The 24,415-nt window shown below is 38.0% G+C and overlaps 1 protein-coding gene across 2 annotated transcripts in view; it reads left to right on the plus strand.

Annotated features, from left to right (window-relative positions):
- AFF2 (ALF transcription elongation factor 2) overlaps positions 1-24,415 on the plus strand; it is a 333,777-nt gene that overhangs the window by 70,456 nt on the left and 238,906 nt on the right. For both annotated transcript variants that reach the window (XM_054075616.1, XM_054075617.1), the window contains exons 2-3: positions 15,336-15,456; positions 20,544-21,434. In XM_054075616.1, coding sequence (XP_053931591.1) covers positions 15,336-15,456; positions 20,544-21,434 — 1,012 coding nt within the window. The remainder of the gene's footprint in view (positions 1-15,335; positions 15,457-20,543; positions 21,435-24,415) is intronic.

A 24,415-nucleotide genomic window follows, 5' to 3' on the forward strand; every position in this document is an offset into this window, starting at 1 on the left:
TTCCCCTCAAGATGAAACAGGGGCCTAATGCTGTTTCATGTATCAGAAATTCACCCTGTTAAAAAGAAGCTCTTAATTAAGGCTCAGTATCTTGCATTTTTTAATGTATGAGAGTTCGTGGGAAGCATCTTAAAGAACCGTTCCAAACATTCTCTGCAAGTTTATAGAGAGCATCACAAATTTTGCCCACTGGCTGCCTTTATTATCATGAGAAGGGAAAATAGGAGTTGTCAGAATACAATTAAAAAGGCCTTTGCAAGTCACCTGTAAAGTCTTTATGTACAGATTATGGCAGATGCAACTCAGAGGCTCTACAATAGTTCATTCCTAGTAGCATGATCCCTTTTTTCTTTCACTAGTGATCTATTTAAGCAAAAGCTGTTGAAGCAAAAGGCATTTCCTGGGGAATTAATGATTTGATGGGAGGAGTTGATAACCTAAAGTACAAGCGAGGGCCATCTATCCCAGCCCATCATTAATCTCCAGAAAATGCCCTGTACTGAGGTCACTGCTCTACTGATTTTTTTTTTTTTCTTTACTGGTGGATTTTTGTTTTTAAATAAAAAGGACAAAAAGCAGTACCGATTTGCTGTCTGCATTTTTAATGATGCTCAAATATGGTGCTTATATTTAATCTGTTTTAACCTGGTAGATTGATAGGATGACATACTATATGCTGTGCTTAAGAACTTGATAAATAATGATATATTGAGCATTCATCAAGAATTAATACCTCTCTACTAACCAGCTGGGGTACTTAAAAAAATTTTAGTATTTTATTAATATGATAATTATTAGCCTCCTGAGTACTAAAATTGAAGTCTTGCTTTTCTAGTGGCTGTGGTGGTGTAACTAGGAGGAGACAAACACTATAGAGTTATAATGGTAACATTCAGTTCAGGTTTTGGCCATTACAACATGATATGTGGCGGGTATGTTTTCTGGTAGGTAGTGAAAATAGGGATGGTGTAATAGTAGCTCCTTACCGTTAAAAAGAGGATATTAAAAGAGTTGTAGGTAACACGAATAAGACATGGACAGTAGGAAGTGACTGCTCCACTCCTGCCGCTGCCACTGGTTCATCCTGTGGCCGAGAACAAGTCCTTTAATCTCTCCATACCTCAGTTTCTCAATTTAGAATGCATGTTACTAATGGCAATTAACTGCTTAACTGCTGTTTGGACATTGTTCTGAATGAATAGCTGTCATGAAAGCCTTTGTTCCTATTATTAACAAATTTGTAAATATTAATGACAGAAAAAAATGAGGAATTCATCTGATGAATCAGAGATTCTCATCATTCAGTGTGGCGAGCAGTCCCATCTCCTTCCCTTGCCTAATGACTTCTGTCAGCCTTATGAGATGGAGACCTGTGAAATGTTAAATCTTCTGGATCAGATCTGGTTACAAAATCCTATTTAGACTAATACTCTGATGTGATTGTGCTGTAATCCAGTGAATTAACAGGACAATTTTTAATAAGTGGGCAAACCATATTTTGTTCAAGGAAATCCTTAGCCAGAATCCATGCTGACCTGAGGACTGTAGTTGGTGCTGTTTCCTCGAGAGCTTTCCTCCCTGATGAGCTGACCTGGAAGAAACTCATGAAATCAGAAAGTTTTAATAGACCTGTGCTCTGTAAGGGCAGGCTGAGGTGTGAGGTGAACAAGAGTGTTTGTGTTCAGGTACTGAAACACTGATGCAGAGAAGAAAGAGATGCAGGAAGTCGTACAAGCAGATACTGCATTATAGAGTATATTCCTCCAGGTATTAACATGGTACCACATAAAAGAACGTAAAGCTGTAGTTCTGCTTTCTGACTGCTGCTTCAGGTGTTTAATACCTGGCCCACAGTGGTGGAGAGTGCCACACGGCCATGACCAGATGACCTCCTTAAAGCGGGAATCATTAATTGAAACGTTTAAATCATCAAAATAGATGTGAAATGTGGCAGTCGTGGGGCTCATAGCTAATGACATGCGAATTGCTGTGAGGCTGTTAGTGCGAGGCGCTGTGTTCTCCTAGCTGACATGCTGAAAAGTCCCATTTGGCAGTGGCCACCCAACCCCAGGGGTGTTGGCTGGTGGCTCCTGGTGCACAGGGGGGCAGCCTCAATGGGACCTCTTTTTATGAGGGTTTGTGCCGGCCACAGAGAATGAACTACCTTAGAGTAAAGGTTGACCCATCATGTGGGAACTTGTTCCTTGGCATTTACTTTAATGTTAGGCTTGGTTCATTTTGCTTCTTCCATCAGCTCTTTCAGGCCATGTTGTCTGATGTGGGCATTTGTGGCTGGAAGCCAGGCTAGTTCTATCAAGGGCTTTGGTTTTGACTCTTGGGCTTGTCTTAGCCATAGATGGGTGTTACGCGGTTATAAAATTCACTCTGTAGGATTGTTTGCTTGAGCAGATGTTACATTTGCTTTAAAGCTGTAATTATTCTTTATTTATGTCTGGTTGCTTGAAACTGGCATTTAAAGAATGACAGGTTCTGAGGTAATACAGGAATGGGAGGTGGTTGAATTACATACAGTATGTTAAGTTAATCCACATTGTAAAAATCAGAGAATCCTTCCTAGACTGATGGTAATATACACATTTTTTTTAGGCTTTCAGTGTAGCAATGCAAGACTTTCAAGTGGAAAATTGTTAATTTACTATAATGAATTGAAATGTGAAAAAACAAATATTTAGTTAATTGCCTCATAAATCTGTCTGTTACTATCAGTGGAATTAAATTGATAAACAGTTCTTTAAAATTAATTTCCACATGGCAATGTGCAGATTTTATTTTATTTTATTCAAACCCCATTAGGTAGTTGTATGAAAGAACATAAATTTGTATTTCTATCACATTAAAGAGTGTGTGTGACAAAACACACATTTTCTACCATGGCTGCTGAGGTTTTAATACATTCGGCATAATGAGGAAAGCTTAGTGTTAGTTATTTTCAAAGGCAATGCTAACTGAGAAGTGGAAGCACGTCATACTTCCATGACTGTATCATGTTGCCTTACGGTCAATACAGCTGAACTTGGAGTCCTGTTGCTGTTGGGGTCTGAGGACAGTGGATGCCACATTTGAAGGTCACATGCAGTTTTGGGCTGTTGTTAGCGCTGAAAGTGCTTCAAGACACTGCGGGGAAGGTGGGCTCTCTCGAGGGGATTATGGAGCTTATTTCTGGTCACTGTCAGGAGAAGGAGTTGCTGGTGAGAGGAGGTTCTGTGTTACTGAACATGTATTGCCTCCACAGCCACAACTTTTCCCAGTTCTTAGCCTGCTCCAGTAGCACTTACAGGCATCCTATGAAAGGAGGTGGGAAGCCGAGTGCTGTTGTACTTTAATCACCTAATGACATTATGCTCTGTGCAGTATCAGTTTGTCAAAGTGGGGCACTACACAAAATTAAATCATTTGATACACTCCATCCTTCCAGCAAATGTAATAAGAACATCCTTGCCGACCTCTTCCAGTGACATTCAGCAGGAGAAAACTTGTCTAGTGGTGTATGACCCAATGTTCTGGAAACACACGTAAAGGTAATTCCTTCTTGCTGTTAGAGAGTTTTAAATTTCAGCTTGATGGCTCTCATCTCAGAGTTCAGTGGCGGATGAATGGTTGCAAGTTACAGCTGGTCTTACAGTGAAGTTTAATGTCAGAGAGTTGAGACTCCTCAGTTTCCTTCCTGCTGCCTCCTCTCACTTCTTGAATGACCATCATCAACTTGCTTAAACTTTCATTCCCTCAGTTGTTTTGCTTGACAGTAGTTGCTCCTTCCCAGAGGTGTATTTGGACACGACTTGCTTTGATTTGTAAAGGGCTTTGAAATCCCCCAAAGAAGGCAGCTAGAGGGACAAAATAGTAATGATAATGGTTACCTGTAAGACTTTAGAGGAAGGAGATTACAAACACGTTTTCATTTAGCTTTAATAATACTTTGGTAATCAAAAGAGGAAATGTAATGTTTAATATTTAAACAAAATTGCATTCATTTTCTTCTCATGTTAAGTGAGTATTAAAGCAGGATGGAAGCTAGTTTACATATTTTTACACTAGACTATTTTATTATTAAATACTGAAATGTGCTGGAGTTGGCCAGCCTCCAGTGAATATGACTCAACTTGCACTGCATTTTAATGTTTGCATGTTACAAACTATAATATTTCTATTAGATGAATGCTTGATGGTAGGGAATTTAAAAGAGATGCACTTTTATTAAATAACACATTGTGTTCATACGAAAATAAGTGACATTCTTTTGCTGATTGACAGCAGAAGAGGAAAAATATAAATGGAGTGTAAAAAACTGTTAGTCAAGGTGCAGAAATACACATGGCTGAAAATCCATGGTATAGTTAGTGTTGTGGGATGTGCACCTGAGTTTCTCCACAAGACTGAGGAGCAGAGGAGCGTCCTATCCATTTGCCTGTAATAAGTGTAGGTACCCCCCAAAAATGCATGTGAATTCTCACATATTCAATGAAATACAATTTTGGTAAATAAACCAGGTTTTCAGACTTACCTGGGTGGTAAATGTAGTTTAAGGCATTGATTTTCAGAGGAGCTGTGAAACTCCTTGCCACGGACTATTCTGTTTGAGAGCATTACTTGGGGACACGTCTTCTAGAGATGTTAAATACAAAGATACCAAGTCCTTTGGATTCAACATACAGCTTCATGTGCCAAAAACTCCCAGGGTAATATCACTATTTTGTGGAGTGCTTTCCTCTGTTCCTGATGGCTATACTGGGCATTTGCTGGTGGCCGTTATCAGAGGCAGGATAGGTTGGAAGGAGCTTTGGTTGTACTTTCTTCTGTGAATTTGGCCTTAAACAGCTGCATTTTCTTCATTGACATATTTCTGTAATTCATGAAGTCAGTTATACAGTTGAGATTTCACATATTCAAATGTAATTGTGGAAACAGATATTGTTTCTGTTTGGCTTTGGAAACTATAGTACTGGGATAATCATTTGCGTCACACCCTCCTTAAAAATTAATAATTTCAGACATGAGGTTGTAGTTTTGACCAGTCTAAATAAGATAGTGTTACGATTTTGCTCTGTCTAAAGTAGTGAAATTATTTTACTGTTTTTTTTAAGGCTCACTTTTAGCTTTTAAATCTCAGGGCACATTTCAAACTTGTCACTAACACCTACCTGCCATGTCCCTTATATCACAGCATTCCCATGTGAAGTTAAATTTAAGGGTGATTTTTTTTTTTAGAGAGCATAGTACATTTGCTTGACTTCTTCATAAGGTCTGTGATCTGCTGCCTGGGGTGTGTGTGTGTGAGTACTTACTGTGGGATAGAAACAAGTTTGTTTATTCCGCAGTTAGTTGGTTGAGATGTCAAGGGTGTGGTATACAACATCACTAAGAAACAGAAAAGAAAATTGTGCTTTAGCTCAAAGTGGTAATGGCTATGGGTTAGATTGGGAAACTTATTTGGTATCTGACTTGATTGTTTATTTTAATTTTTAAGTAATTCCTAAATTTTGTTAAATTTGCATTTGTTGCCTAGGAAAACGTTGCAACCAATATCTGTTGTAAAAAATGACCATAGAAGCTCTGTAGCTCTGGCATGGCTGGTGTACTTCAGAATTCTTAAAACCTTGGCAATGGATAAAAAAATTTCTGTTAACATGAGGAATATAACAGAAAAGCTAGTTTATACCAATAAGTTGCTGCTGCTTAGAGCTGGCTGTGTTATGAGACCTGGCTTTTTTTGTCATTATTAAATAGCTAGGTCCCATCCAACCCTTATTGAATTCACTGGGAAAATTGCCAGTAGCTTTAGTTGAAGTTGAACTATGCTCTTTGCTGAGGTTTACATCCTCTCTATGCTGATGAACTTTGTGCTGCTTTGGTTAAATTGTTTTGTCATAATTTATAGTCTGTTTATAAATGTGGAATAAACATTATTCGAGTGCTGAAAACACTAGCAGTATTTGTTATAGATTATCTTTCTCCCTAGAAACCAATGATTATGATAATTGATTGACATGCTGACTCTGAATCTGTTTAGGAAAAATAAGTACAAAATATTATTCTTCTTTCCTAAGCTGTGTGTATCAGGCACCTTGTTGCTATGAGACTTTATTTAAAGTCTAGTGGATGAACCTTAAAATTTGGAGTTTGAAATGTTCTAGGTTCTTTCCCAGCTGATGATCATAAAGTCTCATGAAGCTACAAAGTCACTGTATCTCCTGCAATTTGCTGGTGCCCAAGGTAGGCAGAGTATTCCACAACAGCACTGAGAAGGGGATGCATGTTTACTGGAATTTAAAAAAAGAGCACCTTGCATTTATTTGTTCATCTCCTTCTTTTCCAGTAGATATTACTAGAACAAATGGAGGCAATTATATAGGATTTCAACTGAGAGGAGTGTAATTTATTTAGTAAGATAATTTCTCTAGGCAAACAATGTCCTAAATAACAATTAAATTATATTAGACTTATTGTACTATTTTTCTGTGCATTTGTGCCTCAAAATCAGTCTATATATGTGCATGGCACCCAGACCTGCACGTACTTCTTCTTTCATCTAAAATTGATGAATGAAATAAACATTTTACTGAATTCTTAATTTTCCCATGATGATATTCTTCAGCACATGTTAAGTTTAAGAACATGTGGTTAAAGAGCTGCCCAGCATGTGCAAGTGCTCAAGGGAGTAGAGGTGCCCGTTAGTAAATGAATGCATTTATTAGAGCTGTAGGAATAGCACAGAAGCAGTTCTGTGATAAAATACACAAGCAGTTGAGTCTGCTGATTCATCTGTCTCCAAAAGGTTGTGTTAATCAATGATTGTTTTGTAGCATTTTTTAAAAGGCTAGATTTGTTTCTGTCAGCTACCTATTGCATATCATTGCCAATATCTCAAGAAATTACCATTTGAAGGAGGCATCCTATGGGTGTCCAGGAAAGCTTTGAGTAGCAATAGTAAGGAAAACTTTATCACAAATATGAAAAAAGGTAAGGATAAAAGTAGGGCTCCAAAATGATTCTTAGCTTATATGTAAGAATGCAATCTGTACACATTCAGTAATAATACATTAAAGATTTTGTGTTTCTATATATTAAAATACATTTTAATCTTTGAAAATAGTACATATGCAAAAAGAAACTTGGACATTTTCAAGATTATTTTTCATTATTCTATGTGTGCAGGTGAAGAAAAAAGGCTGTAACAAGCAGTGTCAGAAGATCTTTAATTGTATCAAATTAATGTTATGCCTTGGGAGTAATATGTGTACAAATACATACTTGACAACAGCGAACACGGCATTGTACTGCTGATACTTATAGAGAATAATGCACAGCATGTGACTAAACACAATGATATTCATCTGTAACACGTTAATACATAGAATGCTGGTGCTGACTGGCATGTGAAGTATGATGGCAGCTAGGAAGCCATTGTGAGATTCATTGTGAAATAAGTTTGGATTAGAGTGTGTACTTCAGCAAAGACTTAATGGCTTCATTGCTATCAGTGAATTTTGAAGCAACTTCAAATCCCAGAAGAAATCAACAGAATTAAAAAAAAATAAAGTAAAATGAAACTGCCATATCCTGTTAAGCTCACAAGGGCAATGAAACTCAGAATTTGGGTTGAACCTCCTTCCCTATTCAACCCACTTGTAGTAATCAGAGTCCTCTTACAGTCACAGCACATTACCCATCCAATGAAGCTTCCTGATCCAGGTCCAGTGTCCTGAATGTGATTCGTTTGATGTCAAAAATGCTCATAAATTTCTCATTTATGTAAGTTTGTTACAGGTTATCAGTGGTTTAGTGTAAGTCATAACTAGAATTCTGGATTCCAGTTGCTGCTGGGAAGTTGATATCAATGCTTTAAAGTGCATTGATTTATTAAAGGAAAAATGACACCAAAAATAGCCTCATAATGTTATCTTAACTAGCTCTTTTATTTACATATTGGATGTTTACTCTTAGAAATATTGCAAGTTGGAAAGCTATTTTATGTGATTCATGCTCTAATGACTATTTGTCTTTTAATCTCCTTTTGGAGCTGTGCTTGTAACCATTTTTCTCTTTAGTTTTCTGGGTTTTATTTGTCTTCTCCTTCAGTTTTGCTTTGTTTCTAATACTGCAAATTTGAACTGACAGGAAGTCTGTAATAGGACTCCAAAACATACCTTGAACACACATTGTTAACCAAATTACAATCGCTGATGTCATTTACACGTGTTGCCTTTCAAAGGATGAACATGTTCATTTAATTTGCTTTTTAAATATCCATAACAGTGTCCCCAAGCATTTTAATAAAACAGAAACAGTTAATTATTGCCGAATAAGGATATCCAAATATAGTGGTCTGTAGCTTGCATTTAAATATATCTGACAGCACTTCTTTCTTGAAGAGAAAATTGTGTAAATTGCCAGTTAGTAGAGTTTTTAATAAATAAGACTTATCTTGACTCTGTTTCTCTCTTTCTCTCCCACCCCTCTGCAATACTGTTCAACAACCATACCTTCAGTGGGACCATTTCTATTACAGAGTGATTGAGCTCTGATTTACACATCAATTACCCAACTTCATGGAGATTTTCATGCTCCCCTAGCTGACATCAATGAAGCATAACTGTGGAAGCGCTTTATTTCATCCCAGTTTTTGATAACTTAGACTGATAACTAATCATATTGAAAGACAATGTGCTATGATACAGGAAACAATAAATGCTCCCCTTTGAAACCTCATCTGTTCTTTATATGCTTACTATTCAGGAGCTTATCTCTGTCATCCATTCCCCCAGAATCGTTCCTTCCAAATTCATGTTCAGGGAAGGTTTGGGGCTGCATAATACCAAAAAGAGGGGAAAATTGACTGAAAATAACATTTTCTAGGTACTTGGGGGAGGTAAAATAGCTAAAAAGAATGAAGACTATGACAAATATAAGCTAAACCCTTAGCCTGTGAGCTTAAATTTCCATAAATTGCCCAGGGGTCTCTTGGGTGTTATTTTGTTTGGAGGCTTTAATCTTCTGTATTCTCCATCAGATGTGCTATAGGAATGGCATTGTTTTTAATGCAAATTGTTAGGAGATTTAGCTCATGTGGATGGATAACCAGTGACCATCTTGAGTGTTTCTCTGCAGAACTGTTGAACATCAAAGGCAGACTATTCTATATTTAAAAAAAAAATCATTTATCTTGCAGTGTAGTGATGATATGTTCTGTGCTAGATACTTTCAGTAACTATTCATGCTATGAAGAAGAACATAACATTAAAGTAAATGTTAAATATGAAAGATAGCGAGAAATTGTAAGGCTATTCTATCATGGCTTGATTGGTGTCTGTCAAGTAGTAAAATTACTAGGACAAAGATGAAAGTTCAGCGATGATAAACAGAGGAAGAAGAATTCTACTATTTTAAGTGTGATGCCGGTTATTTATGATGTTTATCATTAAGTGAAACAAAGACTTTGTATAAGCAGAGGAGATCTGTTAAGTTGTCCATATTTCCACATAAAGACGAGGTTTTGAAATCCCCCTCATTTACTGAATTAATTTTAAGACCTGCAATGGAATTTAAGACTTGACTTTTTTTTTTTTTTAAATTCTTTTGGAATTAACTTATAGAAGGACCAGAGCAAATAATGGGAGAATCTGAATATACTAAGGACACCTGTTCTCCTTCCCTTGTACAGTATTTTGGTACTCTGCTTTTACAGCAAATTAATGGAGTTATGGTTAGATATGTCTGGAGTTATGTGGAAGTGAATTCCAATTGTAATGCATTACATAGTAGTTGTTTTTAAACCTAGTTTGATTTTCAGGTGAAATGCTTTTTGCCTTACATTTTTACTCACATGGAGAAAGAATTGTCCAGTTGGGGAAAAACAAGCATGTATTTTAAAAATGGGAATATTCTCATTGACATGAATTGGAATTCTCATTAAGTCAAATATGTTTATAAGTGGTGTTTGAATTTGGATGTTTAATACCTCGTGCAGGTGTATCAGTTAGTCTTCAAGGTGGCCTGGTTAGTTTAGTTCACCCATTTCCTGAGTGCTTGTGGCAAGGCAACAATTCTATCCCAAAATGAGAACTATGAAGAAATAATCTTCGGAAAAAGCTTTCAGTTTTCGAATTTATATTGTTTTACATCCACCGTATCTTATTTAAAAGCTTGTGTCTACTTCTTGTTTCCACAAATGACAAATGTTTCAGCTTGAGAACTCTTTCAGCATCTAGGTGTATCCAGTATTTTAAGGGGGTGGAACTAGTACAGGAGGATATTTGACTTGATCATAGTGTGTATTATTGTGAATCCAGACAGGTTATTGAGAACAGCAGCTGTTTCTTCCCCAACTTGTGGATAAATGCTGTTTTTCTTGAATGTTGTTCATTTATCCTTGTGGATGTACTCTGTCATTACAAGAAAGCCTCTCAGCTCCAGCTTTTTTATTGATTCTTTCCCTATTGGGCTTTGTTGTTTTGACTGAATCAACAGAGCTGTGTTCTGTTCTCATTCATGATTCTTCTGCAACATTAGGTGTTTGATCATTTTTTTTCTCTTCTGCTTTTCTTCCATATGACAAGTGACTACTCCTTCAAACTTGTCTCATCTGTGTTTGTTCTTCAACTCTTTCTCTTGTCTTTTATACTCTTGTCTGCCTTGCCTAGTCTTCTGTGCTTTGGGAAACCGGTTCTGTGGCTTTAGTTAGAACAGCTTTGAAGATAAACCCCAAATGCTGGGTCTCGGCCTTTAGCTGTTGGCTGTATTTCTTCAACTTTCCTTTAACTCTTCCCTCTAACCTCTGTCTTTTGCAGTCTGTCCTAAAAGGCTTTTTCTTTTTCCCTCTAGATCTTTTTGTACCTCATGCTGTCACTTTCACCACTGTCCTTTCCAGTGCCTCAACTTTTATTCTTCTTTCAGTTCTCTTTTTTTGTATACAGTGCATGTCTACCTTCCATCTCTTATCACTAGGTCTGCATTTTTAGCTTCCAGTCCAAAACCTACGTGCATGCCGGTTACCTTTTGCCTTGATATAACCTCATCCTGCCTCAGCCACCTCTCCCCTCTCCATTCTCCTTCTCCTCCGGATTGTCCCTGCAGCCACCGTGGGCCGCAGCGGGTGCGAAGGGTGCAGCTCCGTGGGGCTTGCGGACACGTTCCTATGGGCTGAGCACCTGGCTTGTCACAGTGCATCAGCTCACCACTGTCCCCTAGGGTGTCCGTAGCTGAGAAGAATGACAAATGCACGCATGCGGGTCTGATTTTAAACGATTAAGTATCAAATGCTGTTATTCAAAATGCATTTGCAGGCTGCCTCAGTGTTAAATGTACCAAAACAATAAAGCAGTTATGGTTACAATTCTTTCTGCCATATCCAGTACACTGGTAATTTGTAGATCAGTGGTCTTGTGCTCTTGTAGCATTCTTACTGCTCATCATTCCAGATCATCTCAGATTTATGTATAGATTTCCTCATTCAAATTCAATTATTAATGTAGTAAGTGGTAACAAAACAATAAAGCCTCATGTATTTGAACTACATTGTCATGTAATAGCCGTGTCTGGGGAACTGGCCCTTGTGGACACAGTGACTATTGTCGCCTGCAGCTGTTTTTTTCTAAAAATCTCTCATTTTTTTTGTTTTTTTAAAGTGTTCGCAAAAGTCTGTATTTGTGATTTCCTGCTCTCCTGGCTTCAGAGGCGTCATAAAGTATTTCTCATACTAAAGAGACAGACTGAACTCTGCTGTTCCTCATGATATCTGACTATAGTTTTCACTGACACCTTCACCACTAATCGCATATCTGTATTTCACAGAACATTAGTTAAGCTAAATATTAAACATAAGTCCCAGAGATTGCTTTGTGGCCACATTAAGAGTTTCTGGAGAGCATCCCATTAGGTTCTTAGTGCCTTAAGATCTAATCAGCATCCCTGTTTGGATTACGAGGAACCCAAAGAAGTTGTTATCCTAATCTGTGTATGATCTTATAATAGTTGACTTTCCGTAGCCTGAATCGGCGCCCTGTGAAGCATTCCCATAGCGAAAGTGCATTTGCAGAGAAATAAGGCAAGTAATTGACCTGACAGGATGAACAGCCGCTCCCCTTGGAATAGATAGTTTGTACGCTTAGAGCTGCCCTGTGACTGCCTGAAAGTTCAAAATGAATCTGTAAGTTGTTATATTTATTTTGTTCTTGCAACAGAATATATGTGAGAGAGAGATTTGGGTTGATGCAGAGGTAGCAATGCACTTAGGGCTTTGCTTGTGTTGTAAAATCGATGCTCATAGTTTGGTAGTCTGTAAACATGTTAAGGTCCAGGCCATGAGATGCACCTTTTGTGCTAACCTATTGGGTGCCCGGAGTAGGTATCTTTCTTAAACACAGACACTAAAAGATAAATGCTTCAGTATGTTGTGTCGGATAAAACTGTTTCTTCAATGTTTTGCTGTTAACATTGTAAATACAGTCTTAGCTTAAGTTAGTGTCTTTTAAAGTCATTATGCCATTTTGAATTACTGCTGTTTTCATGATTTTTGAATTTGTGGCTTTGTAGTGTGTCACAAAACACATTGAAATAGTCTTAGAACCTTTGCTGCTTTTTCTTACATAGGTTGTGGCATAATGCCTTCCTTGGTCCCCTGTGTACTTTTGGCTTGTGACCAGAGCTAGCTTTTACAGAACAAAACACTGGGGACTCGCATGAAGGGTGAGATCGCTCTGTGCTGTAGTCTGTGATTCCATGACATGTGTGCATAGTGTCCAGATGCAGTTTGTTTGGAATGGGCCCAGGGTTTTATCCTGAAACTTGAGGTCAAGTTCGCCATTGGGAAGCTGTAAAACACACATGAATAATCCTTTCTAAAGTGAATGCTATCAGTGCCTGGGATAGGCCTGCTCCGTAAGCAAAGGTCTATTCTGCTGGCATCACTGGGCTGGTAACTTTGTGTTGATCAGATATTGCTGCAAGAGCAACAACATCTATGGATCAAACTGCTAAAGAAATCCCTGGGAAGGATTGTGCCTTCCTTTACTTACTATAACGCCTGCATTTAGAAGTGAACTTTGGCATTCTGCTTTGTTTTAGTCTAGCTAATTTGTTACTAATTTATTCAAGGGTAGTAGAATGCAGCATTTCCTATGTTTAAATAATCTTGTAATACATAATCAACAGAGAAGCTAATGATATTTTAGTACAGGAAGTGTAGCTACAGTTTAATGGTCATAGCCAAGGTCCCTTAGTGATCTAACTTCATCTTTTCTGCGTAATGTAGATAGTTTTGGTGAACAGGTTGCTTGTGGTTTGCAGTATTGTGTCAGCAATATGACCATGTGTAGTACAGTAAAGGGACTGTTGCTTACAATAATTTCCCTTCTGTCTTCCTCAGGAAACCAGCAAATAGTACTATGGCTTCTGCAAAAATAACAAGAATAATTATAACAATGTTCTGGAGCTTGATGTTGGTGCCAGTGGTGTCACTACATCAGAAGGTGTTATAAAAAAATAAATAAATAAACAAAATGTGGCATCTTTTCAGCCTTCTAACTCGTAGAAGGAAAATGTAGATGGAAATCACTTGGCTCAGCCTATGTAGGTGGTTTTGTATTCTGTTCACAAACCATACTCTTGCCTTATTCAGTCCAAGCCTGAGTGATCTTGGATTGCTTAAACATTAATTCATATTTTTTATTTAGGAATCCCGTTGTGGCATTAGTCTTTCTTTTTTTTCCTTTCCTTCCCTGTACAAAAACAAGCATATGAGAATAAGAATACATGGAGTCATCAGGCAACAGACATATGCTTTCCTGTGCTCTCTGCAGGGCTTGCAGGTTCAAACACAACCTGCCTGAATCATAAGAACTTTAATTGAGTAGATAAAGAGGTCCTCATAATTATAAACTGCAGTAGGTGTAACAAGAGGCTAAATACATAGCTGTGGTTTTAATTAGCTGGTGCTTCAAATTAGTAATTGTGGTTTCGCTCAGAAATCAGTGACTTTATACACTGTTAAAGCCTCATCACTGTGCAGTTCATTCCTCATTATATCTCTCGGTGTGAAGCTTTCAATACAACGTCATGCTGAGCTAAAAAGGCAAAAGTTGTAGATATTTGGTTATCTTCCAAGTGCAGTGGAGCTCTGTGGAGACTGAATTCATTCTTGCCCGAGACAGGAGAATTAACTGTTCTTTGTTACATATGACACATGTGTGTTTGTATGCATTTGTACATGGAGAGTGTGCATGGGCGTGTGTGTATGTCTAGAAACTATCAGGAAAACACTGCTTACAGCAGATAACATCGGTGCTTGTACTGAATATGCTTTTCAAACTGTTGTCTGGAATTTGGTGGCTAATTAACTGACACAAACCAAAGCCAAAAGCCTCGTAACAAATCAAATCTGTTTTGAAAGAACAGAAGTGTCCCTTAATGCTTGTCACATGAGAGGTTGTCGCTGCAAGTTGAAGCACGCATCTTTTCCTTTCCTCTTTCTTTCCTTGTTTTTCCCTCTCCCTCAGGATTTTAATTATATCTTTTCCTCAGAGGAACAGGAGGTAGTTTGCGAAGCCAAGAGACCAAAGTACTTCAGTGCTGTTTGGGGAAGAAGTGAATGTGGTCTCTGCTTGCTGTCCAAGTCTGGCAGGTGCACAAAGTAAGCTGGCATTCCGATAAGCGCCGCTCGCCATTGCTGCACTAAAGTGCACGATCCTGTTCTGTTTGTGTGTAGAATTTGCTGATACCAGAAGCAACTATCCTAAAGTCTCTTTGGGAGCTTACAACAAAAACGCTTCTGAGCCCCCCTTGACACCCGTAATGAAGCCATACCTAAATTTTAACAAGTACATGGAGCAGAATTCCATGGGCTAAATCACAGAAGACTGAACTGGAGCATTGGGATGGATGGAGACAAGTGTTTCGCAGTTAAATGGGTGTTGCTGTGCCTCCTTGACTCCCCATTTGTTTTCTCTGCACAGTCACTTTCCTTGTGGGCACATATGCATGTGTTTGTGTGTGTGCGCGTGTTCATGTATTTTGCAGACTGTTCATACAAATGTGTCAACATGTATTTTATTCTTTCGCACAATGTTTTGTTAATTTGAAAAGCACATTGTTGTCTGTTTTCGTTTTAGAAGCGTACTGACTGTCCTACTGCCCAATTTCACATAGCACTATGAATCCAAATTTACATTTGGGAAAATTACTCAGTGGCTGCTTCTTTCTTTCAGAATCGTGCTCAGGAGTTGCACTGTTATTGCTGTTTTGCTACTCTTACTGATAGTAATGAACATACAACTAAATTATAGGGAAAATAATGTGTTGTCTTTTTTGTCTCTCTTCTTTAGTCACTATGAGCAAGACCGGAATGCACTCAAGAGGAAAGAATGGGAGAGAAGAAACCAGGAAGTCCAGCAAGATGAAGATCTCTTTGCTTCAGGTTTTAACCTCTTTGGAGAACCCTACAAGGTAAATTACGTTATTATGCTTTACATTTTCTGAATGTCTTTTACCTGAATGCGTTTTACAAATACAAATAAAGCTTCTCATCATCCATAAGAAATCGAAGTATAGCATCTTCCTTGGTATTTGCAGTCTTGAATACATTGATTATTCAAATCAGCATGTGGCAGCAGAACAAACTGAATGCTCTGCCCAGCATTCCATGCTAGCATTGACAGAATCAGGAATTTTGGTAATGTCCAGTTAAAGATTTCTTTCTCTAAACACGCAGCAAAGTCCTGCAATGGAAGTGTGTGCAGCTATCTCTACCCAAGTGGGTTTGTACCTACAAATCTAGCACTTAGTCCTTTTATTTTTAAGAAGAAAATATACCAGAGTTGTTAAAACCAATGTTCTCTCTATAGATAATGAGTCGATAAGCTTCCTTGTACAATCGTAACTATCCAAAGAAGCCTTTTGGGAGACTATCTGAATCTTTGGGGACCATAACAAGGGTATGAAAGGGACTTATGACAAGTCTTATTCTCTCTAAGGAGATTTGCTGCCTGAGATTTTCATCACCAAGGGATGTCCCCCTTTATGATTTTTGCTTCTTTGATTTTCAGTAAGACATTCCCTGAGGAATTCATCAGAATGTAAATTTCCATCTCTCTCTGTCTCTCTCTCTCCTCCCAATCAGTGACATCCATTGAAAGGCCACCACTTCATCTTTCCGTTTTACATTGTTAGCAGCTGTAGGGAGGATGAGGGCTCTTTGAAAATCACCCAAAAGGGAGGAGGAAAGACTGGCAATATGATCAAATAGCGTCTAATAATTATAGACTGAGAATGTGTGATGGATACACTTGACTCCTAGCTGTACTTTGGTTCAGGCTGACTAAGGGGCAACAGGCCTCAAGTCCTTGGGGTGAACTTGCAAGGTGGAAAGCCCCGGCTCACATACCGGGGAGTGAAGGTGTCTTGAAAAATATTTCAAAAGTTGATTTCAAAACCCAGAGGTGCAGGATAACCAGAGATATCTTAGGTCATCTATCATCTAGAGGAGACCTTCCAACTCTGATCACTCTGTCGTTCTGTGATCTCTTTGCTCTAGCTGTTAGAGCATCTTTCTTTCTATCCCTCTGTCAAACAAAACATAGTTGATTGTTATAGTTCAGTGCATGTTTCTGCATTGATTCTTTGTAGCATATATATGTGAATGCATACATAAAAAGTTATTTTTATTTCTATGAGTGCATAAAATGCATTTGTACATGCTTATTAAGAGATAAAAGTGTTCTTTTTAAGCTCTGCTATCTCCTGTTGAGGAACAACAGCTTTGACAGTGTGACATCCAGCATTATTTTGGGAAGGTCAGGCAGTGAGGGCTGTATCGCCCTTTAATGCAAGTGAGTTGCAGGTCTTCCCGTCGAACTCTGGTGCAGCCTGCTAATGCTTTATTTCACAGAAGCGATCAGAGAAGAGCCTGCAGTGTTACGATAAAAGACATTTGAAAAAGCAATGTCAGACTTGTCCTGAGAGAAGTTGCAATTTTACTCCTGAATTGTTCATACCTTTTAATGTTTTGAATTAATAAAGAATTTCAGAGATTAATATTTTAGAGAAAACAGTAAGAGTATTTTTCTTACTTTTCAAAGCGATCGCCTTAGACTTCAACTTGAGAAAGAGAACCCAGTGGGCAGCATTTCCATTAGGGAACCTTTGGTGAATGTTAAATCACTTATCGTTTTCAGGTAAAGCCCCTCCACACTATTCAAGCTTAGCATAGAAAAGATCTCAGCTTCTAATCAGAGGTTTTTTTATCTGTGAGGCATGAGAAAGTGAATGAATTATGAAACCTGAAGTTTTCATACAAATTTTCACAAAACCCTTCTAAATTGGGCCCAGAAGTTTGAGTGCATTTTTTTTTTTTCGCTTTATAAAGCTATAATGCAATAGCTAGCTAGGAAACTAGTCTTCTTCTAGGATTCTATTACAGTTTTTTTCTAAAGCAATAGAAGCAAATGTAGGAAGGTGTACATTCCTAAATTAACAAGAGCCTAGAATGAGGGGGAAGGCTACTAGCCATGAGTCACAAATCAGACATGTCATTTATGCCTTAGAATTCTCGGAAAATGCTGCATTTCCTTGATAGTGGCAAAATTGTAATTCAACATGCTGTTCAGAAAAAATAAGATGTACAGCGGTTTCCTTGAAGAAGTCAGCCAATTATCCAGAATATGAAGGCAGAATTTGTCCCCAGTCTGGAAGTAGGAAAGAGCAACCAGAAATTATGACTTGAGTTTGTGTTTGTCTTGCTTGTGTGCAAACTTGTCAAGAATACTCTGCTTCTAACAAAAGCCCTGAATTTGTTGAGGAAATAAAATAAAATCCTTAATGTTATGCTTTATCTCTTAAATGCAGGTACTACACTGCACTACACAGCTAAGCTTATTCAGGTTGTGATGCACAAGTCTGGTCTTAGTTTTATGTGCTGTAGTTTTATTTAAGCATAAGCCAAATTAACACTCATATTCACTGTGTTTTTTGCTTTGCAGTCTAGTCCAAAGGCCATTGAAAAGAGTAATAATCCTTCCATTGACCTCACTAACTATTGGATATGAGCTTTAGTGCATGTAAAATATGCTAAGGGTGTTTGACTTAATTTAATCTCCATACTTTTCAGGAAATCTGTTTTTATTAACGTTCCCAGTAAATTACTACAAATAATAATACCTAAAATTTATACAGCGTCTTTTATCCCCAGGATGTGAACAGTCTGCATAAAACAGAGTTAATACTAAGCAAAATTACATTTAATCATTACGTGACATGTAAAAAGAAAATAAGTTGAGAGAATTGGATACCTCCAACACAGAAATGATTGAAAAGCTCTACATTCAAATTAAAATATTGATTCCCTCTGTGAGGATCTAGACAAGAGCCATTTAATGTGCTGTGATGTTGAAGTGTTACAGTGATGATATGTTGTCAGTACTTTATAGCTCGGTATTTTTTAAGAAAAAACCCCGACTTTCTTTTATTAAAGTAAGCTAAGTGCAGCTAAGTGCACCCTGGAATTGCAGTTGAACCAAAGGTGAATGTTGGTGGTCAGGCTTTTTTCAGTACTTAGTTGTTTCCCGTGTGCTATCCCATAAGGAGTTAAAGTGTTTGGGGAAAGAGGAAACAGAACAAGTATGTAAGTGTTTAGACTTTGCATCATAATTCCTGCTGGGCCCTTAAGCACAATGGAATCTCCTTGTTTTAAATTTGGGGGTTGAACAGAGAGAGCTTGGTTTTGGCTGCTGCCCAAGCAGCTCATTGTGCAACTCAGTTGAAGGAGACTGCTCATATACAAAGAGCTTATTCTTGGCTTAGCTCGAATATAGTTTTAGCCACTAAAATGACCAACCTAGGGACTTAGTCTGTGAATAAACGTGATTTGTCGTTCTCCCCAACTGGGATTATTAACTAGGTTGGTTAGAAGCACTGGCAAAATGTCTGTAGATGAGAACAACGTTGAAGAGTTAATTTTTAAATCATATATGGTAGTATATGGTATAGCCCCTGAGAATGAGCAAAAGGAAATTTGGATTTATTATCTTCTTTTTTCACTTTTTTTTTTTTTGTGGCATGTTCAGTGCTGTGAGGAAAGAAAATATCTTTCTGTGATGTTCTTCGCAACTCCTGACAATTTCCACAGTGGGTAATAGAAGCAGATATTTCAGGATAAATTCGTACAGGGATTTTTTTATCACTCAAACTTCTTCTTAAAACTTGAGGAAAATCGAATCAGTGGCATGTTGGGATCCTTTGTCAAGGAATAAGGTGTGACGCTTCCTAACCAAGCACAGGCTCATAGTGCTGCCTTTCCCCATCTTATGGCCTGGTGTTAAGGCATCTCTGGACTGTGGCACTGATTGTTGCACTGAGTGAAAAAAAGCCCAAACATAAGTGAAAGCATCGTTGCCTGTATCCTGAACTATCTTACGTACACTGCAGCTTCACCATTTAATTCCAGACTGTAGAAGTTAATCATCTGCTTGAACAGAAACCATGGTTTTGCTTTACTTTTCGATCCTTTGAGTCTTGTAAAGTAGTAAGCAAGGAGAATAAGATGTTTTAGTTCTCTGCTGGTCGTTTTAGTGGAACACAAAGGTCAGTAAGAAGGCTGGTACTTTGGGGCTCTGTGGAGCGAGTTAGAACAGGAAGAGAAAGGGAATTAGCTGTGTATTAATTATAGCTTGCAGCATATTTGTCCAGATTTTTACAAGTGAAAGGGAAAAGGAAAAAGAATCATGCTTCAAAAGAAAAAAATATCATAGCAGTGAAGCACAGATGAGTCAATATTTATTTAATAATTACTGGAATTTAAAGAAAAGCATGATTCACAAAAACAACCAGCACAGACAGAAGAAGAATCACGGACACTTAAGAGTGTGGCAATCATATCTATTTATCTTCCATAAAAAATAGTTTTGAACGATCTTTTATTTGAAGTACTGTAGCATTTGAGTGGGTAGAAGCTTTTTATTTTCTGGATTCAGATGGTAGATACCCCAGGTCAAACTGAATCCTCTACAGAAAAGTAATCAAAGTTACACAAGAGTGAAGAGTTTGATGCTGTATGTTTATTACAGACTACCCCGCTTCTATTTATAGCAGGACTGTAGGTCAGGGGGCTGATAGAGCAATAGCGTACTTAAATAAACTGGGTGATTGCAATTCAAATGCTCAGTAGCCAGTAATTGCACGTTCGTATTTTGCACGATATGAAAGGTACAAGCCCATCTCTGATGTAAAACCAGCTTATTTTGCTCCTAACATCCATAACTGATGCAATTTAAACACTTCTCTGAGAGCATATTTAAGAAAATGGGAAGCAGTATACAAGTGTTACTCATGCAAGCCTGTTTCAAGAGATTCTTTGAACACAGTTATTGATAGGTTTTTCTTACATAACATATGCAAAATGTAATTGAAATTAAATTAAATGTCAGCATGACACCATTAAACAGCGAACGTTTGCTCTCTTCTAAGACAACTATTCTGAGCAATAACTTTGTAATCAGGAATTTACTCACTCTTTTCCTTTTATTTTTTTTATGTTTTAGACAAATAAAGGCGATGCCCTTGCAAACCGTGTCCAGAACACATTGGGAAATTATGATGAGATGAAGGATCTGTTAACCAACCATTCCAACCAGAGCCACCTTGTAGGAATCCCAAAGAATTCTGTCCCACAGACACCCATTGACAAAAATGAGCAGAACTTTTTCCCAGAACCAAGAAACAGGATGATCCCATCTCATCAGATCAGTGGCCACTCATCAACATCAATGCCTCCGCCTTCTTCATTGTCATCTAATTCTACTTTGCTACACGGTCATCAGAGCAGCAGGAAGTCGAGGACGGACTGGTCACGTGGTGGTCACAACTCCAGTGGGGCCCAGCCAAGCCAGTCCAGTAGTCAGCAGAGTCGGACAAAGCATAGCTCTTCTCATGACCAGCCACAGGGCAGGTATGAAGACCTCTATAATTGTCAGAGTGAGCAGCATAAAAGTGGAGGAACAGAGGAAGCAAATACTATGGCAGCATCTTCACATTCGAGGAGACATACTCATTCAAAGTCAGCACCTGGAGAACATACTTACAAAGAAAACAGTCATTCAAAGTCACCCGCAGAGCTTGAGTTTGTAGGTCATGGTCCTGGATCTCCACTTCCTTCTACTTCTTTGTTATCTGCAAACAATGGTCTTTCAACCCAGAACTTTCCACCAGGACTTCACTGTAAAAACAGCATGGTCCAGCAGAAGCCTACAGCATATGTCAGGCCCATGGACGGTCAGGACCAGGTACCCAATGACTCACCTGAACTGAAACCTCTGATAGAAATTGAGAGTGGATATGGAAATCAGCCCTTTGGGACACTGTTGGAAGGAAAAGTGAACACACCTAGTTCGAAGAACAAAGTACCAAAGCTCAACATTCCGTCTGTTAGTGAAGTAAGTAGTTTAAAATATTGTCTTTCTGGTGCCACTTCCATATTTCATGTTTTTCTCTGGAAATATATAGCTCCATTTCCTGGAATTACAGTCTAAATAATTTTTTTTTTCATAGAATGTGCATGACTAGTTTGTTGCGATAGTCCCAGTAGCAATATTTAATGATGTTTTAAAGGCATGGTTTGCAATACTAACATTGCATTTGTTCTGATTAATATTAAAAGGCGAGATCTTTGTTGGGTGTAATAGAGTTAGAGCAGCTAGAATTCTGAACAGAGAACTCTAATATGTCCATTTATCTGCATATCTGCAGTTTTTGCTCTAGCATTTTCAGTGAGGAGCTAGTTTGATAGAAAGGTTGCTGTTTTAAACCCTAAGGAAAAAATGGCACCATTCAAATGTTTGATTAGTTCCACCTGTATGGAGTTTATTTGCAGAGTTTGCTGAATTTCTGTTGCTTTTAATGAAATTAATGCAGCTTAAGTTCTGAGTGATGTTTATGAACATTTTGAAGAGCTCTTAATATTAGGATTCAGTCTCAGTCTCTGCTACCAGCAGCTGAAGCTGTTGAATTTTGTATTGCTGGTCAGTGCAGTAGTCCTGTGGGAAACATTTTAGTAGGTTCATATTCGTGTCCATTCCAAGTATAGACTTACAATAAGGATACCAAATGAACTGTTCATACTCTGTATACTTTTTCTCTTACGCTGGGTTTCTTTCAAGCAGTAACTTTTGCAAGATAGATTTATAGTGCACATATGAACGGAATTGCAATATGGGTTTTTCGTAGCTTTCTGTTTTCTCCCAAATATTTCCCTGCTTGATAATATTTTTGTACTAGGAATGAGGAGCAATGCGTTCTTAAACCACTTTATTGCAAAAGGTCAGCTTTTTCTATTGGAATAATTGTTCCAAGCCAATAATTTGTTTGACTATTTAAAAACTTGATGTTATTTATTAACATTCCAGGCAGCAACAAAGACTGATGTGTTTTGCAGTAGAGCTTGGAATAATTTTCTGGGAACTGCATCTGAAAACAGTAAAAGGCCTATTTATATCAAGTGGAAGCTGAGGGTTGCTTGCAGATGGTGTTTTATTAGAAAATGTATTTGTTAATAAACATAGCTTTGTACAAGATTACTTTACAGATGTTTCTGTTTATTTTTACCTTAGGTTAAAAATCTGCTAATGTAGATGGCTTCATAGTCTGTTGCGATTTGTCCCTAGCATTGTTTGGAAAGTAAATAATTACATGCAAAGGAAATAATGATGTTGCAAAAGGAAATAAATTTCTTCATTTCTGCCACCTATTAACACTGACTTAAGAGAGGCACTTTGAAGTGCAGCATCAATACCAATTATTTTTGGACACAGGATGTGCCTTTTGCAACTGGTATCAACTATTAAGAAGGCATTTTTTCATTTAATTTTTGACTGAAATCCTGGCAATGTTGAACTTAATCGAGTTGTTAGCAATGCTTTTTGGGCACAGGATTTCACCACAGTCTTTTTGCGTAGCTCTAGCAACCTCTGATGTGAACTGTTGTTTTTGGAAAGTTTCCTAGTCACACAGATGAAAAATTACATTGCGAATTTGTTGCTTTAGCTGCTTTAGTTTATATTCCGTGTAGTGAAAAGTATAGGTGTATAATTAGTTTTGTTTATGATCAGATAAGTGGTAAACTCTAGATACTTTGGAATTGAATACAGATAATCTTAAAGCAGACTGTTCTAAGACCAAACAATAATTTGAAGAGGGAAATAAAACCCAAAGCTGCGTTAAGGTGACAAATAACTTTCCTTTCCAATACAGAACATATGACAATAGCCAGACCAATGATCTGCTAAAGGCAGATCTCCTCCTGAGTTTGGAGCCTTGGGTTTTTTTTTTTTTGCCTGTGTCAGAACTGTGAACTTTGGCCCTCTGTGTTTTTCCACAGATGTGTGTCCTGAATTTGATTTACCCTGCGTTCAGCAATAAAACTCCTTCCAATCCAACGTTATAGATAACTGGTTTAGTTTAAGCTTAATGAGAACTGACAGTGCACACCTGTGAAACCCATAACCTTTGCAGAACGACTGCAGTGAGTGGCTCTGTTGTAATCTTTATACAATTGATGTGGAGGCTTATGATCCTTTGGTGGTGCTTATCAATTTATGAACCTTCCCTAGCCATCTCGAGTCCTAGTGATCTGCTTGAAGCAGTTTTGCTCCTGCTCCACAGGTTTCCATCGTAACACTATTCCAGATGATGGTGGTGATCTTCTAGCTACCAGAAGGAGAGTTAATTTTTGGGAGCATTTCTCTGTAATTGTTTTCTGTGGCTCTCCCGTATCTTTGAATTCATTTCTTCAAGTTGCTGAGTGTACACGCATGGATTGCACACCAAATGTTTTTCAGTGATTTCACTCAAAATTTTGCATGCTTTTAAGATGAGAAAGTCTGTGAAGAAATAAAATTGCTAGGTGATGGTCCTGCAATAATGGCATCTATTAAGATGTACAAAATTGGAAAAGAAAAAGACAGTTTTTGCTGTCTTACAGATGGGAAAGGGAATAAGTAACCGAATATTTGAACAACCAGATTTAAAAGATGAGTTCAGACTGATGTGGAAATATGGTCTCATTTATCATGACTTAATGGAATACGATGTTGAGTGCCCTGGAAGCGTTCTGCCATGTGTAAGGACGTAATCAATTTTGTAACATAATTTGTGTCACTTGTGGTGTTGCTCTAAGAATCTTTGCTTGTTCACTAGGCCCAATTCTGCTCACAGAGGTGTCCATCCATCTTTCAGCTCCTCTGTAGTGGACAAACTTGTTAATGCCTTGCTGCTGGCATGTCTCCACTCTGCAATGGATTGTGGTTTAGTGGTTTCTGAGCTTGTAGAGATCCATGGTAAGTTCACACAGAGTGAGTTACCAGAATGGGTCAGGATGTAGTGTTAGCAGCGTTTATGCGCCTGTGTGCCTTGCCTCTGA

This window comes from Cuculus canorus, chromosome 10 (genome assembly GCF_017976375.1).
Source record: "Cuculus canorus isolate bCucCan1 chromosome 10, bCucCan1.pri, whole genome shotgun sequence".
NCBI classification, from domain to species: domain Eukaryota; kingdom Metazoa; phylum Chordata; class Aves; order Cuculiformes; family Cuculidae; genus Cuculus; species Cuculus canorus.